Genomic DNA, 16,826 nt, shown 5'->3' with positions numbered 1-16,826 from the left:
ATTTATGGGATCAACTAGGCCCCTCTCATGTTCACCAATAGCTGCTGCTGGATCCAGGCACATCCTGGCACTACAAAAAACAGCTTTTTTCTGATCAAGTTCAAAAGAAAACACAGAGTTACTGCTTTTCCATGTTTTTGTCTTGTAATGACACAAATTCTGCAGGCTGCCTTTCCACATCAATTCTGATTCCTTTCCAGCTCAGTGAATGCAGGCCCATCTTCACATCAAAGTCCCTTCTAATTTACAAATCCCAAAAATAACCTTAATTACAACCCACTTCAATAACAGCTTCTGTGTAAGGAACCAGCAAACAAGACTCTGCAGCCTGAAAAGAAACAACTCCAAGAGCTCAATAAAGGCCCAGATAAACATGCCTGGCATAGTGGGGGAATAAGGGTGGACTGGCTCAGCCTTTCCCATGAAAGCTGGGAAAAGAAAAACCAAATAAATTTACCAGATTGGCACAAAATAAAGAAAAGAAGGTGCTGTTCTTCTCAGAGCCATGGGATGAGGGGGATACAAGATGTTTACATGGAGTGAGAGAAGAAAATGGAATAATTGAAAAGAAATCTATGGGGGATTGATAAATAATGGAGAAACCACAGAGGAAACCCCACTCTGCCTGGAGAACAGGACATGACCCAGGGGAAATAAGAACTGTTCTCACCCTTTACTTAAATCCCCTCAGCCATCTGCCTCTGGACACTGGCAGAACATGGGATCCTGCAGCATTCCCTGCCTGGGACCAGAGCTGTCACCATCCAACAGGAGCTCCTGGGGGACTCTACCAAAAGAGATTCTCATTTCCCTTTTACATTTTTTATCTTCAAATATGTAAAATCATTTTCTTGTTTGAGGTGGGTTTATCCTTTGCTCTAAGTCATAAAAACCCTTCTAACTAACATCCCCTTTGCCTCCTTGGTTAGCCAGTAACACTGGCTCAGCAATTCTTTTCTTCTATATCAAAACTTGCTCTCATTTCTATTCCTTCTTCAGATTCTACATTCAAAAATCTTTCTGCTAAACAGACATATCTGTGAGACTTTCTTGTCCAGGTTTCATCCTTCCCAACACAAATGGATTCTAACCACTGAGGTACAGAATGATACAAAACAAACTTGGAGCAATCTTTGTAAGCTGTGCCATTCACTGCACAAAAATATTCTCATTAATCTTTCAGCTTTCTGCAATTACTGAAGGTGGAATCTGAGGCTGTTTCTTCCCACACTGCACAGGTACAAATTTGCCTTTACAATCTCTTCTGTTGAAACCTGGCCCAGCACATGAGGCCAGTGAGAGCAGCAGGAATTCAGAACAGGAATTCAGGAAAGCACAGATTCCAGTAATGGTTTTTTCTTAAATAAAATCCAGCTATTTGAGTAAAGGCAAAGAAATTGACACAGGTATTATGGATAAGGTGCACATCTCAAATCCAAGGAAGTTTTTCATATTTAAAGTTTGTGATATTCTAGAAAAGAATTTTCCCTCAAAGAGAGACTGCAGAGCATTCACACATTTTAACTACAAATTAGTAACAGTTAATAGATTAGGAAGTTCTAAGAGTCTTCAGATTTCAAATTAGTAAATTAAAGTGACCAGTTTAACAGAGGCAAAGGAGCCTCCTTATAAAAACTCTGGTCAATAATTCTAAAATACTTTCCTGGAACAGTATTTTTGGCAAGGTGGTACAACAATGGATCCCTACAAGGGAAAGATGTTCTTCCAAATGACATTTTACACATCTGAGCTGTTCCAGGCAAACCAAAGAATCCTTTAGGCTGGAAACAACCCCCAAGATTGAGTCCCACCATTACCCCAGCACTGCCAGATCCATCACTAACCACAGCCCCAAGTGCCACATCCAAAATTCAAATATCCCCTTTAATCCCTAAGATTTTCCTGCACTTCAAAGAATTTTCTCTTTTCCTTGGAAAACAACACTCAACAATTACAATCCCATGTGAAACTAAAGAAGTTAGTTCCAGTTTTCCAACAGAACCCAGCTTAACATTTGGACCCACAATCCTTTCCCCAAGTACTCCAAGTCCTGATTGAACATTACTGTGGTTGATGTGATGATGCAGAGCTCTGCTAACAGCACCAGCAGCCCATGGAAACCCTTTGGAGGCTCCATAAAAGCTTTTTTCATGTGCTCCAGCACTTGTTTACACCCAGGGGAATTTTACATGAGTTCCCAGGTTCATTGTGGAAACCCTCACTTCAGTGTGTCTGCCTGGCCCAGCCCAGCTGCAATCTGAGCAGCAGCAGCAGGGAGATCAGCAGCTCTGCAATCACCCCTCTAAGGGTTAATCACGCTAAGCAGGGAGATCAGCAGCTCTGCAATCACTGCGCTAATGGTTAATCACACTAATGATCGTTTAAGCAAATTAGCAGAGCAAGAAGCATGCACTGTGCAGATGAGTGTGTGACTGGGAGCAAAAGCACAGCCAGTGCCAAGGACAGAGCCAAAGCTGCTCCAGCCCAGAAATCTGAGCTTGTGGGACTGAGCCTCCTCCCAGCCCCACAAAGCCTCCAGTGGCTCTTTCCTTTCCATGCAAATTCCCAGAGAGCAAAGCAAAGTTTCAGCCAATTATTTAAAGCACAATGATTTGAGTCTTATGGTTTCTTCTGAAGCCAAGAGAACATACCAGGGTGGTGTTAATGAACTCTTATTTTTCTGGAAGCACCTTCCTAAAATACAGTTTCTTCTCTATGTGGCATCTTATGATGTGCTACAGGAAACAGGCAAAAGATAAACACTATAAATCAGAGCTATGTTAGTGCTGACATTGTCAGTAAACAAAGTTATTAATTATACATGTACTGGGAAAGCTGAAAAAATTATTTGCCCAAAGGGGAAAGGAAAGGCAAAATAATATTTTAAAGATTCTCCAAAGCAAGGCACACAGCTTATAGTAAATCATTAGAATTTAGTGAAATGTTTGTTCTGCAGCCCTGACTCAGCTCTGAGCTGTGAGCTGCTATAAACTCACCTCAAAAGAGACTTTCAGTACAGAAAAGTGACCTTTTTGAAGTTCTACTTCAGCTTCTTTGGTTCCACCCTGTGCACAAAGCCTGCCTGAGCTCCCTGGCCAGCAGCAGCTCCATCCCTGTCACAGAGCCATGGGCTGGTGGGGAAGGGACCAGTTCCAACCCCTCAGAGCCCAGCCCAGCCTGCCCTTGGGCACTGCCAGATCCAGGGGCAGCCACAGCTCCCCAGGGCACCCTGTGCCAGGGCCACAATTCCTCACTCACCCAGGGGCACACACACCAATCCGTGACTCTCCAGAGGCTGGGATCACCAGGGCAGGGTGTGATGCTTTGCACAAGGCCCAGGCAGATGGTTCTGCTGCTCTTCCCTCACTCACCTCTGTGCCTTCCTGCAGTTTCCAGCACGAGCTGCTCCATGACCCTGCTGGGCACTGAGGTGGCACTGACTGCCCTGTGCTTCCCAGGGTCCTTCATCAACATTATCCCATCAGGATAAACAAATATTAATTGGAGGTTGGAGCTCCAAAACACTACAGAGCTCACTGAGTTACAGAACACAAAGCAGAATTATTTCCAAAGGCTGCCAAAATTGTTGCACCTCCTTCAAGCCCCATTCAACTCTGCCACACTGCTATGGAACAAATACATTGTGTTGCCCAAAGGAACTGCTCCTTGGGCTGCCTGGTCCAGCTCCTGACAGACAAGCAGCACTTTTTTGGGAAGCTTTTGCAACTTGCAGGCAATACAAAGAGAAATCCTGAGTAATCCTACATTCTGTGCATTAACCTGCCAGTAATTGGGAGGTTCCAGGGGGCCTTTCAAGCATTGTAACTCAGGATGAGCACAAACCCCCTTTTATTCAAATTGTGTTCACAGAAGCAAGTGCTTTACTGAAGCTAAAAGCATCTGATGTGAGAGACACACAGCCTGGGGAGTGGCACTGCCAGAGCACAGGGTGCTTTGAGGTACCACAGCACAGCAATTTACATCCTCACCTGCAAAGGGCTTCATTTCATGTTATACTGAGACTACATTTAAGCTCCTAAGGACGTGAAAATAGAGATCACAGATGCAACCTTAGAGTCAGCACTTGGAAACAAACAAGACCAGCAGAGCTGCCAGGATTTGGGACTGGTTAGAAAAATATTCAATATAAAATAATGTTCTGCCCTTCATTAACCATTAACCAGCCCAGTTTGAGCCTGGGTTCCTTCTGTGAGTATCTTAGATCCTGTTCCCACCTTTCCTCCAGGCCTGCCCCCAGCACCCCTCTGGAGAGAGCACCTTGAGGAGCACAAAACACCTTTATTAGGCAGCTCCCACCTGCCCCCAGGGCTTCCCATCTCCTCCAGAACACTGCAAGTGTTTAAGTTTCATAACCAAACCCTGTTTACTCCAGGAACCCAAACTCCACCGTGGTTTTCCTTTAAATTATTCTCCTCACGAAGACAAACTAATTAACTGCAAGACTATGGAGGGAATCAGCCACCACAGATAAGAGCCCTCCTCCTTCCCACAAATTACTGGATTGTTTCATCTCTGCAACTTTGGGAGAAACTTCCCTGCCAAGGACTAGAGCTTGGATAATGAGACATCCAGTAATGGCAATAATCTGGCTCCCATTAGAGAAATCAATTATCTGCTGGATGAGAGTCAGCTTAACCATCATAAAAATTTAACTTGAAAGAAAGTATATGTTCACTTTATGGTATGGACTCCCTCTCCAGACTGATTGATGCGTGGTGTTCCTCAGCATTTCAACTTTAACATCACCCTCAGTTTTCATCACGAAATTTGGTGGTGTGAAAACAGTGCAAAAGTTTCTGCTGAAATGGAAAAAAAATATTTAAAATCCCATAAATTCAAAAATTAAACTTGGAGCTTGGTTCACCCAATTAAAATGGAAGGATGACCCTGATGAATAGAGAAAAGTACTCACCATTTAGGGCACAACTCCTATAAAAAGAGTCTCACTTGGAGGCAAAAGGCATTTTAATGAGCTGCTTAGTTCACACATTCACATTTCTTGGAAGTCTCTGGCATGTGCAACTTAAAAATTACTACTGAATCTTTCAGCTTTTAGTTTGCAATTGAAATTCTGTCATCTCCTTTTGATGGGGAGTAAAAGCAGTATTAAAACCCCTATAGCTTATCTCTAGTACATACATCTACCGTGTCCTTGAATCCTTAAAAGCATCCAAGAGGCACTTGGGACCATAAGCCAAGCAGGGCTTACCTTTCCTACAGCATTGTATGAAAAACACACGGCAAAAAGAGTAAATCCTGGGCTGGGCAAAGCCTGTTCCAAACCAAAAAGCACATTTTTGGTTTGGAGACCAAAAAAAAAACCAAAAAAAATCCCCATCCCTAAATATAAACCCTGGGCAAACCCCTGCATTTTGTAACTGCCTGTCTAGGCCAAAGGCAAAGCCTCAGCGTTCTGTTTTAAAAGCCATTTTGGGGGAAAAGGATTTCTGTCCCTAAAGCAGCAGCTGGTTCAAACCCCTGTTAATACGATCCTCATTTATTAGAAACTCTGCCTGAAAGAGAAAGCAGCCTTTACAATTCCCTCAGTTCAATATCAGTTTCAACATTGTAGATATTTAAGACACTGCTGCTTAATTTAGTAACATTTTCATTATCCCCAAGGATTCCTCAAGAACATTTACAAGGAAAACCATTTGTGTGAATTCTGTGGGTTACTGATCACTTGGTTTTGTCTTTCTTAATGGGATTTTTATAAATATATATATCTCACAAAGAGGTTTTTTTTAAATTCCACATGTATCCCATCTCCCTGGCATGTGCACTTCCGGATCTTACCTCCCAAATCCACACACCATTGCACTATGGACACCCACCCCAAAGGATCTCATCCCTGTCCTCATTCACTCCTGCTCATTTGGGGGCTGTTCTGTAACTTTTTCAGCACCACAAAAATCCAATTTAAAGCTCTGCAGCACCTCTGTAACACAAAGACAACTTTTCCAGATATAATCAGACTTGGAGTAATCTTTGTAAACTGTGCCATTCACTGCACAAAAATATTCTAATTAATCTTTCAGCTTTCCACAATTACTGAAGGTGGAATCTGGGGCTGTTTCTTCCCACACTGCACAGGTACAAATTCACCTTTACAAATACAGGGAATTTGCCTTTACAATTACAGGGAATTCCAGATGTTTCATGTACAAAACCTCATGATTAAATGTTGTCAGATCTTTGGAAAAGAGACTTTGGAAGAGGAAGAGCCTCCCTTGCAGCAGGATTATCTGGGGGCTGCACACCCAATGGTGCTGGGGATGGTCCATATAGAGGGGCTGAACATCATCCCTGGGATGATCCCGGGACCACCCCAGCCTCCTCCTGACCACAGGAATCCATCCCACTGACCAAGGCACACCCAGCAGGTGCCCCTGCCCAGCCTGAGCCCAGGAAAGGTTGTAAATCCTTCCCAGCCCTGAGCTGCCAAGTGCCCCCCGCCTGGAACACGGCAGCAAGGCACAGATCATGGCCTGGCAGGGCTCCCTCAGCTGTTCCTACAACACATTTCACATTTCCCTGCTCTCTGACACCCCCACAGAATGTTAAACATCTGCACTGCTACCAGAGAATGCTCCTTGAAATTCCAGCAAAGCTCACTGGTGACTTTTGGAAATGCAGCTAAAGAAAACAAATGTTGGTGCCCCCATTGAGAACCAAGGCAAGCTCTCTTCCACGTGTCAAGGGCTGGACAAATGTTCCTCCTGGTCTTAGAAAAACATCCAGACAGACCAAAAAACCTGCAAACTTACAACAGTCCAGCTACAGAACAAGATTTAGACACTGAGCAGGAAAAGCAGAGGTTCTGCTGTGCCCAAGCCCTGTGGGACAGAAATCAGGTCACAGTGTTGAACACAGCAGTGGGACCTTCGCATGATGCAAAGAACATCTTGGGGAAGGTTATCTTTAGTATTAAAAATGACAGCTCTCCTGAAGATGGGCTTTTCTGGTGTCCAGGTACAATCTGAACAAATGATGTAGCCTTGAAATAACACTCCCCTGCCCTTCCTCTCCCATGCCCTTGAATATCTGTTTATAACTTTTCCACCAGCAAGCCTTGCCTTGAGTACAAATGCAAGAAGCAAAAATTCCCAGTTAGTTCAATTCACAAGTGAACTCCATTCACATTAAACTACACCAAGGAGCAACAGTGAGGACTTTCAGAAAGCCTTTTCAGACAAACAGTGAAGTGCAGTGGTAGAGACCCAAACTCCAGGGAGTTCAGCTCATCCAGCATCCACACCAGACTCCTGGACTCTCTGCCCTTGTTTGCATCACTACAGAAGAAAGGTCTCTAATTACTCATTACATTTTCAGGGCAAGAAATAACTCCTGTGAAGCCAAGGTGATGTTTTTCTTTCCAAGAGCTTCCCCAAGCAGCACATCCTGAGACCCCCAAAAAGGACAATATTTTGTCCCCCACATGAGCCTTTAACAAGTTCAGGTTCATGCAGCATCTCCTGAATCTCTAATTGAGGAGCAGCCCATTATCAAATACAGCACTGAGTTTAATTAGAGAGGGAAATCGATGAAGATCATCTAGAAGGTATGAGAGAGGTCTGAGCAATTTCCAGTGATGGTTCAAATTTCTTCCCTGGAATTGTTTTCAATAATAATGAAAGCTTAATGCAAAAATAACAGTTACCCAGACATATTACTCTGCTGCTGCAGGATTTAATGTGCTTTGCAAACAGCTACAATTTCTGGGGTGGATGGCAGCAGCTTTTATCAAAGCAGCTGCCCCAGAGAGCCCTGGAAAACAAGCCCAGGGTTCTTCACATTCAGGCTCTCCCTTGTGCAGCTGTCCTGGTTTTGTTTTAAAGAAAGCCTTGACTTGCCTCACACATCCTGGCACATTCTCATTTTATTTTAATAACAAGTCATATGTTAATAGATGCATAATCACAACTAGTTTTTTAAGCCAAAATCTTCAATTAACATTTTAAAATAATGACATGCCATGAGTAATCCAAGCACTAGAGACCCCATCCCAGCAAGAGCAAAGGCAGCAGGGAAATCAAGGTGAGGCAATCCTGCCAACCCTCCAGAACACAGAAATCACTGTTCTTGACACTGCAGGACCAACACTCAAAATTATCCTATTTTCTGCTGGAATGAGGCTTTGCCATTGCTGTGAGCCTTGTCAGCTCTACTGAAAATATTTCCAGCACTTCCTTCTAAAGCACAAAGTGGACAATTCCATCAAAACATTTCTGCATTTGGTTTTTTCCACACAATTTGCTCTGGCAGCACGAACGAGGCCGTGATCAGCCAGTTGCCACATGCAATCTCTGATTTATCATTACAGATACCCCAAAAGAAGCTTCTCTTGTTTTATTTTTAGATTTAGTTACATTCACACAGTGAGACATTTCATGCATAATACTTAAGATACACTATCAGACACTGAATGCTGTCCTAGACAACTCAGAAGTTGATTTTCTGCTATTCCAAAAACTCACTGAAAGGCAATAACAAGCAACAGCAAAGGGCAACTCTCACTCTTCTCCCACAAACACAGGGACTTATTTATTTTAGAGGCTTCAGACCTGCCATGTCAATTTTACAGGAGAATAAAAATGGAAATTTTTGTTGGTTTCTGATTTTTCTGGTTCATTATTAACTGCAGGAAATATTTCAACAGGGAGAAAAAGTCCCCCCAAGCTGCTGGTCCCACCCCAGCACCAAGGCAGGCCACAGGAAGGCCCTGTGGTGACCTCACTCAGCCCCAGCCCCAGCACAAACCCCCAGGGTGCTGGGCACAGCCATAAATTTGAAATATTGCCCAGATGAGGGCTGAACTCGTGACCTTCCCAGTATTTAACTGCCACTCTGGCTCTCCCAGGCTGAGCACATGAAATACAGTAATAACTACCTGTTTGCCCAGCTCTGCTGTCATCACTTCCCAGCCTTATCTGAGGGAAATGCTACAGATTCTTTCATGCCTGGAGAGAGCAAAACAAATTTTTCCAGTGCTCTCAATTCATTACAGGTGTTGTAAATAACCTGGTGGCAGCACCCACAGTGAGGGGAGAGCACTGCCACTACAGCCAAGAGAGAGGTGACTTTTCAGGCTCCAAATTCTTGCCTCCACCATGGGAAGTGTCCTGCCCTTTCTTGGCCTGGACTGGGGTGACCTGCTGGATTTAACCCTTTTCTGACCCAGAGATGGGGCAGCTGAGAGGTGTTTTAAAAACTTTTATTCCATTTTCAGTCTCATGAGAAGGGTGAGACAATACAGATGTTATAATTCACACCATCACAATCAGAAGCCAAGTATTTCCTAATTACATTATAAGCATTTCTTGGCCTATCAGCTTTTGTCACACCATGCTGGAAATGCTTTAAAGCCAATAATCTAAATGCATCTTTCATAGTTCTATTTCTCCAAAGTACCTGGTCTTATTTGCAAGGCCATCCTTTGAAAGTTGTTTCTAGTTCCATTTCTCTCTCCACAATGTCTGTCCTATTCCATGGCATTTCTAAGTCAGCATTTCTTATCTCAAGGTTTGCATACAGATATGTGAGCTTTCTGTCAGGCCCTGAGAATCCTCTACAAATCCATTTCCCACAGTGTCCCCTGCTTTTGCACCCCAGAAAAACTGAGGAGGTCCTTTTTGCCCATTCTGTGACACTGGGTACAAAGGTGCCCACGTTTTGTGCATTCAGAGCTTGGCCCTAACCCAAGTGTGGGCAGGATTCAGCAATGTCCAGCTTTAGGGGATGGGATTGTCTCAGCCACAGCTTTCCCTGGGACATTCCCTGCTCTCTCCCACATGAAATCACTTCTCAGATGCACCAGGCAAAGGTTCAGTGTGTGGCCAGCGGGTCCATGACATCTCCAGTTTGCAGGTACATAGAATCACTGAATGGTTTGGGTTGGGAGGCACCTGACAGGTCACACCCACCCCCTGCCATGGCAGGGCCACCTTCCACCAGCCCAGGCTGTGCCAAGCCCTGTCCAGCCTGGCCTGGAACATCTTCAGGAATAGGGCAGCCAAAATTCCCTTCCAAAGGTAAGGACATTTCTTGACTCTACCTCCCAGATACACAATGCACATAAAGAGATTGAGGACAGAAAATTTGTGTAGAATTCTTCTGGACTCTTCAGTTCCTTTGTAGTCAAGTTAAAGGCCATTTTCCTGATTCAGTCCTTCTGGGATGTATGTAAGGAAACAAATCCCAATCATTTTTTAAACCCAGCATGAGAGCAACAGAAGGCTCCTCTAGCACCTCACATTTATGACACAGGGGTTCAACTATTCTCAGGTAGGTGAAACTGGTGACATCCTTAAGTGTTACCAGTAGGATCTGAGTAACTGCACTGAAGGTACCACTTCTCCCAATTGGAAATGGTGCCAAAAGTAACAGAAAACACCCCAGGAACTCCCAAGACTGGTGGCTGTACAGTCCCATATAAACTGGAATAAGCTTTCCCCGAGCACTCCCTCGTACCCTCCACACACCCAGGGTAAAACTCAGGTATTTTCCTGCCAGTTGAGCACAGCCCCAGTGTGACACACCTGAGGGCACCCTCCCCCAGGGATGGGCAGGAATTTCATCTCCACTGCCATGGAAGGAGAATTCCAGTGGTCAGCACCATACCAGAGACACTCATTTGCTTGCAGCGTTTTGTAACCTTCTCAGAGGACACAGAAAAGCTGATCAGGGAGCAGAGGGACCTTTAAGAGCATTCCTGAGTCCATGCAAAGTCAAACTTACAAGTGGATAAAGCAGATTGTTTCTTGTTGTCATCTTATCACAGGGGTTCCATTCTGTTGTCTCCTTATCACAAAAGTTCCAAACCTTCTTGGGTGTTTCTCGTGGGCAGCTCCTCAGAGCACTGACTCTTTCTTCTTCACAAAGCAGCCAACTGACCCCAGCTCCCTTTTCACCCAGCCACCTCACTCTTTATAGCACTTTTCTTTTCACTGGTTACAGCTGTGGCCTGGTGAAGTCAGGCCTGTTCCTGAGCTTTGATAATTGGCCCAGCTGCAGCTCCTTAGGGGTCAGATTACTTTCTACACTATCTCAATTTTCTTCTATTCTATCCCCCTACAGTTTCTGCCTGCAAATTTCAGTCAGCCCCTAGCTGGCACTGCCAGGAAAGCTCAGTCAAGAGGCAGCACAGGAACACCTCTCCAGTTCCACTGCCCTAACACTGCCAAGCAATGGCATCACCCCCTTGGCACACAATTCCATGTCTAAACTGCCATGAAGAAATGTCATTAGAAGGAAAATGATTGGCTGCCTAAGCACAGCCCCAAGTACAGAGTGAAACCTCTTACAGAAAACAAGGGCTTCAAGGAGAGCTGTAGAAAAATACAGTGCTCAAAAATGAATTCTTTGTCTGAAACACTGCCAGACTCATTTCCAAGAATGGCAGAAAGAACTTAAATTAAGCAAAATCATGCTGTTACTAGGTGGGGAGAGATGACAATTTCTTCGGTCTAGAAGGAAATGATCCAGGGATCAGGTAACAGTTATTCAAGCTATTCAACCCTGCACCAAAGTACAGTAATGCAGAAATACAATTACTCCCTACAGTGACCTCTCAAAGAAAGTAGAATTAAGATGAGAACTAAGAAGTAAAATCAGAAATGTCATATCTGAAATGCACTCTGTAGAATCTTTAATATATTTTAATACTCAAGCATAAAGGATTTTCTTTCCAGTGCCAGGTGTGTAACAAAACATCAGCATGGAAGGCCTGGCAGAACATTCTAAATCTTCACAACCAAATGAAGAAATCCTTGACAATGGTTCAGATAAGGAGCAAAAGAGTTGTCCCAGTTCACTTTCATCCCAGGTGACCCAGCTGGATGTGCTGCACTAAGGCTCCTCTCAGCTTTATCCACAACCTGCTTAATTGCATCATATCATTAATGTTATTAATTGCTGTCACTGCCCATAAAACACAAAGCCAATTCTGTAAAATAGAGAGGCTGGAACTGAATTAAACACAGCACACATGAGCTGTTTGAAGCCATAGTAAAGCCTTCTGAAGCCTCTAGTTGGAGGTATTTCCCAAGCCAGAGCACCAAATCTTTCTTTTGGTCAAGATACAAGGTAAGAAAAATGTGAGTTTTTTTATCTGTGACCAGAGAGAGTCTGAGTGCTTCCTTTTGGTCAGAAAACCCTTCCTTTTGTTTCTAGAAAACCCTTCATTTATGGATGTTCAGTGAATAAATTTCTCCCCCCAGAATTACTTTTTAGATCAACTTTGTAGTACCAAAGTCCACAGTAAACCAAGTCAGGTAAGCTCTTATAAGGACCCTGCCATGAAACTCCAGAGAAAGAACTGGAAACCCCTACTAGGGTCCAATCAATAAAAAAGAGATTTCCTCATGGAAGGTAAGAAAGGCAAGGAAGGCAAGCTTTTACCTGAATTCTTTCCAGTCTATTTTCTTTGCTTACCCATTCTGCTTTATTTACCTTTTTATGTATAGTAAGATGCTTTTTAAAACTACATTATCAATATTTCAGTACCTTTTCTAGTAAAAATAGCTTGCAAGAGTAAGCAAAACAGTTACACACACAATAAACCAGCGTATTACCAGATATCTCTGCTTGCATCTTCTCTCAAGCTCAATGAAAACAATAATGTATTTAAGGATTATGAAAAATGCATTAGAGATGTCCTTTCCAAAGACAGTCAGGTTGCAGTACCACAGGCTGGCTTTCAGATGGGATCAGCCACTCTGTGGCCTTGGCCCTCCTTCAGCTACATGACATCAACCACATTTGATAGACAGAGCAGCTTTTAAGCACCCTCTGGCTGTATTACAGAAGCACATTGCTCATTTGGCTATTTAGGAAATCATAAGCAGTTTGGAAATCAATCAGAGTAACAATATTTACAACAGGACTGGAGGGGGCTCAGTTTTTAACGGGGCACAGAACTCATCACAGAATAAACTTAGATATTTCGTCATCTGGAGAAGTGTTTTCTGTGCAAATGAAAACCTCTGACCCACCTTGCACTGCCAGCTCTGCCTGGGCCTCCAGGGTGTCGTTGCCGCTCTCAGCGATGCAGGTGAAGGTCCCGGCGTCGGCCTCGGTCACATCCCGGATCTCCAGCACCCCCCCTGGCAGCAGCTGGAACCGGCCAGACCTGAAACACACGGACAGGGTCACTCCAGGGACACTGCAGGGACATTGCAGGGACATTGCAGGGACACGGCCTCAGAGCTGCCCACACAGGGACAGGGACAGGGTCACTCCAGGGACATTGCAGGGACATTGCAGGGACATTGCAGGGACACGGCCTCACACCTGAACACACAGGGACAGGGACAGGGTCACTCCAGGGACATTGCAGGGACACAGCCTCACACCTGAACACACAGGGATACACAGGGTCACTCCATGGGTCACTCCAGGGACATGGCTTTACACCTGAACACACAGGGACAGGGTCACCCCAGGGATGTCCCATGGGTCACTCCAGGGACACAGCCTCAGACCTGCACACACAGGGACAGGGCCATTCTATGGGTCATTCCAGGGACATTCCATGGACGTGGCCTCAGACCTGCACACACAGGGACAGGGCCATTCCATGGACATGTCCCAGATCTCTAGGATACCCCTGGCCAGCAGCTGGAAGCACCCAGACCTGCACACACAGGGACCCTGTCATTGCATGGACATGGCCTCAGCCATACCCTGGGTCCCTGGGATACCCTGGCCAGACCTGCACACACAAGGCCATGGTCATTCCATGGGTCATTCCATGGGTCATTCCATGGACATGGCCTTGGCCATAGCCCAGGTCCCTGGGATCCCCTGGCCAGACCTGCACACACAGGGACAGGGTCATTCCATGGACACCACCCCAGTGTGGGACACAGAGGAGTTATAATTACACCACACTGAAAATTGAGTTCAACCCTATCAATTCCACGAGAGCAGCTCATCTTTTTGCACTTGTAGCTTCACTTGTTCTTAATTAAATGTGATCCAAGGTATTTAGTCAAGAGCAGCCAGAACTGAAGAAAAATGAGGTATTGTAATCACATAATTAAGAAAAAGGCATTTTGCAGATCCAGCTGCAATGACTGCTTGGAAAGCTGAGGGAGGTACAACAGGAGAGACTGTGCCTTTACAACACAAGGACAGCAGTGCACCTTGTACAATGTACAGGAACTGAATTTCTGTGAGAAGGTAAGCCATCCCTGAGAGATGAAATACTTCAGAATAAGATAGAGGTTCTAAGAAATTCAAAAGACAGATTCCTCAGGTGACAAAGGGTCTGTACAGAAGCTCCCCCTCTGACTTGCAAAGGGCAGGGAAGGGTTTCTAACCCAGCCCTTACAATGTGTCTGCTTTTGCTGCTAAATGGGGCAGAAAAAGGTGGCACTTCATGCCCAGTGCAGCACCCTCAGCCTCCAGCCACATCCTCCTCCCCTGCAGCCATCACTGACCTTCACCTGATACAAATTTGTGCATGATTTTTCCAAGTTCCTTCAACACTCCAAGTTCCCATATGAAATACCAAATAAACTTTCCAATAAAATGCCAAGAACCCCAAGCCAGGACAAGTTGTGCCCGGATGCTGACCCAGAGCCATTCTTATTTGCAGCTGGAAAAGGAAGACTCTGGGGGAAAGGGAAGGGAACCTGGTGGCTTCCTGCCTGGCACTTTCAAGGACAGGAAGGAACTGAATTCTGTCAATATATGAATATTACAACAACTGCCTTTCTTGGTCTCTATTTGGAATGAATGGCCAATGGACAAAAATCAACCTCAGTGCTTTCTCCATTTGAAATTTTCCTAGAATTACATCAGTAGGTCCAATTCTGACCTTCTTGGACAGGTAAATTGTTGGGACACAGAGTTTTGCCTCATCTCGCTATTATTTTTCAGATAAATATTGATTTATGATCCTATTTTAAGTGCTGATCAAATAATTTAAAAGCAGAGCAAACAAAACCATTCTGGCATTAAGTGTTAAAAGCAACCTAAGAGATGTCCCTGTCCAGATGCTCTGTAAGGAAAGCCACACAGTTCCCATGAGAAACACCAGGACTACAGAAAGGCTGCCTTGGAAGAAGTGCAGGGAATTTGAGTGAAGATATGAGTTTGAAAAATCATATTAAGAGCTTCCCAAATGCTGGGAAAAATGTCCCAGGCTTGCGTGGGAATGGCACATCAGACAGGCTCCAAAACCAGGCCTAAAGAAAAACACCAGAGTAAGACAAGCCTGGACCTTGACACATCATCCATGAAATTTTCAACCTTCTTTTATTATGTAAAAGAGCAGCTTTGGCTTTTTGTTCTTGCAGCAGGGAATGAGCTGAGGGCTGGGATGAAAGCAGGGAGCTGGATCTGCCAGGACAGCAGGACGCGGAGCAGGGAAGGAGCTGTGCCCCAAGAACTGCCACTGTCACATCCTGAAGGAATGATCAAAGGCCATCAGCATGTCTGTGGCATTTTGAGGACATTAATGCCTTTTCCAGGAGATCCATTGTTACCCTCTGAAAGCAACACGTGCCTTAGGGTGCTCCTTTCCCACTGCCAGCCTCTGGAAAAGTTACTGACAGCAGTTAAGATGTCACTAAAACTATTAAACTATTCCTCCTTGTCACTTTAGCTTGTCCTAGGGGATCTCACAAACCACTCCCAGCATCAGAATATCTGTGGGAATTCAGCCATCTCAACATGTGCCATGTTTTTATTCCCTTTGATTATTTTCCTCCAGAAAGCCCAGAGTTGAGTTCAATTTCCCAATAGGTGATTTAGTGGGAGTTTAATGGAAGAAAACAATTAATCTGCCAGACTCCTTGGTGATTCCCTCTATATGAATCAGCTGTGGAAAAATTCTGGACTTAAAGCAAAGCTGCTTTTATAATAAAGCAAAACATCTTAATTTTGTAAGGACAATGAAGGATTTTCACAAAAGAGTGAGGCAATCAGATTTCAGACACTGGAGACAAAGAATCAGCTTAATAAAAAAGTGATAACATAATTTAAAGTGTCATTAAAAACAACAAAGATTGATCACTCAGATGTCAGGGAAGAGGAAAATCAAATTCCAGCCTTTTATATGCATTCCATACAGGCCTCACTTGCACCCCATAACATACAATTACTGAGCTACTCTGGATGCCTCACTCACAGGCTCTTTGTGTTTCATTATCACAAAATATAGTGAGCCTTTATTAATTTACTGTAGTCAAACTGTCAGTTATACCCTGAGGTTTGGGCTTTTCTTCCCTCTTTTAAATTACTATTCCCCAAACATCTTATAATCTATTTGCTGTCTCAGTAAGTACAGCAGATAAAATTAGACAGTAAATTAGATTATTTTGTGGGATCTACTACCAGAAAAATCTCCATAATTACTCTGCTATGCTTAACCTTTCCTGAGCTGGGCAAGTGTAATTCACTTGGTACCAATCACTCAGAACCCTGCAAACAGAAATGTGTAATATTCTCACATTGGTGGGAAGCACTAAAGAAAACCCTGCATTAGGGATGTGGATGTGATCCTACAATCACAGACTTCATAGAGCAGAAATGAACATGGCACAAGTGCCCTCAGCTGTCATCCCCTCACTGCAGGGAAGTATTACATGTACAACCATGTTTCTGCAGGAATTTTTCAATTACACGAAATTTTGCTAAGCTGAACAGTAGAAAGCTGCTGCAGAGCTTGCTGGACTTTGCAGACATTAAAATGTTACTGCTCAAGTCCTTTCAGTGGCTTAGTTTCAGATGAAGCATCTCATCTGCTGCAGGTTTTTCAGAACCTGTGGCACCTGCATTTGTTCCTTCTCCCACAGACA

The 16,826-nt window shown here is 44.2% G+C and overlaps 1 protein-coding gene across 8 annotated transcripts in view; it reads right to left on the bottom strand.

Annotated features, from left to right (window-relative positions):
* Positions 1 to 16,826, bottom strand: part of NEO1 (neogenin 1) — a 174,846-nt gene that overhangs the window by 80,102 nt on the left and 77,918 nt on the right. For all 8 annotated transcript variants that reach the window (XM_030955349.1, XM_030955356.1, XM_030955350.1 and 5 more), the window contains exon 5: positions 13,014 to 13,150. In XM_030955349.1, coding sequence (XP_030811209.1) covers positions 13,014 to 13,150 — 137 coding nt within the window. The remainder of the gene's footprint in view (positions 1 to 13,013; positions 13,151 to 16,826) is intronic.

The sequence above is a fragment of the Camarhynchus parvulus genome, chromosome 10 (assembly GCF_901933205.1).
Source record: "Camarhynchus parvulus chromosome 10, STF_HiC, whole genome shotgun sequence".
NCBI classification, from domain to species: Eukaryota; Metazoa; Chordata; class Aves; order Passeriformes; family Thraupidae; genus Camarhynchus; species Camarhynchus parvulus.
This window is presented reverse-complemented; position numbering and strand designations above follow the sequence as displayed.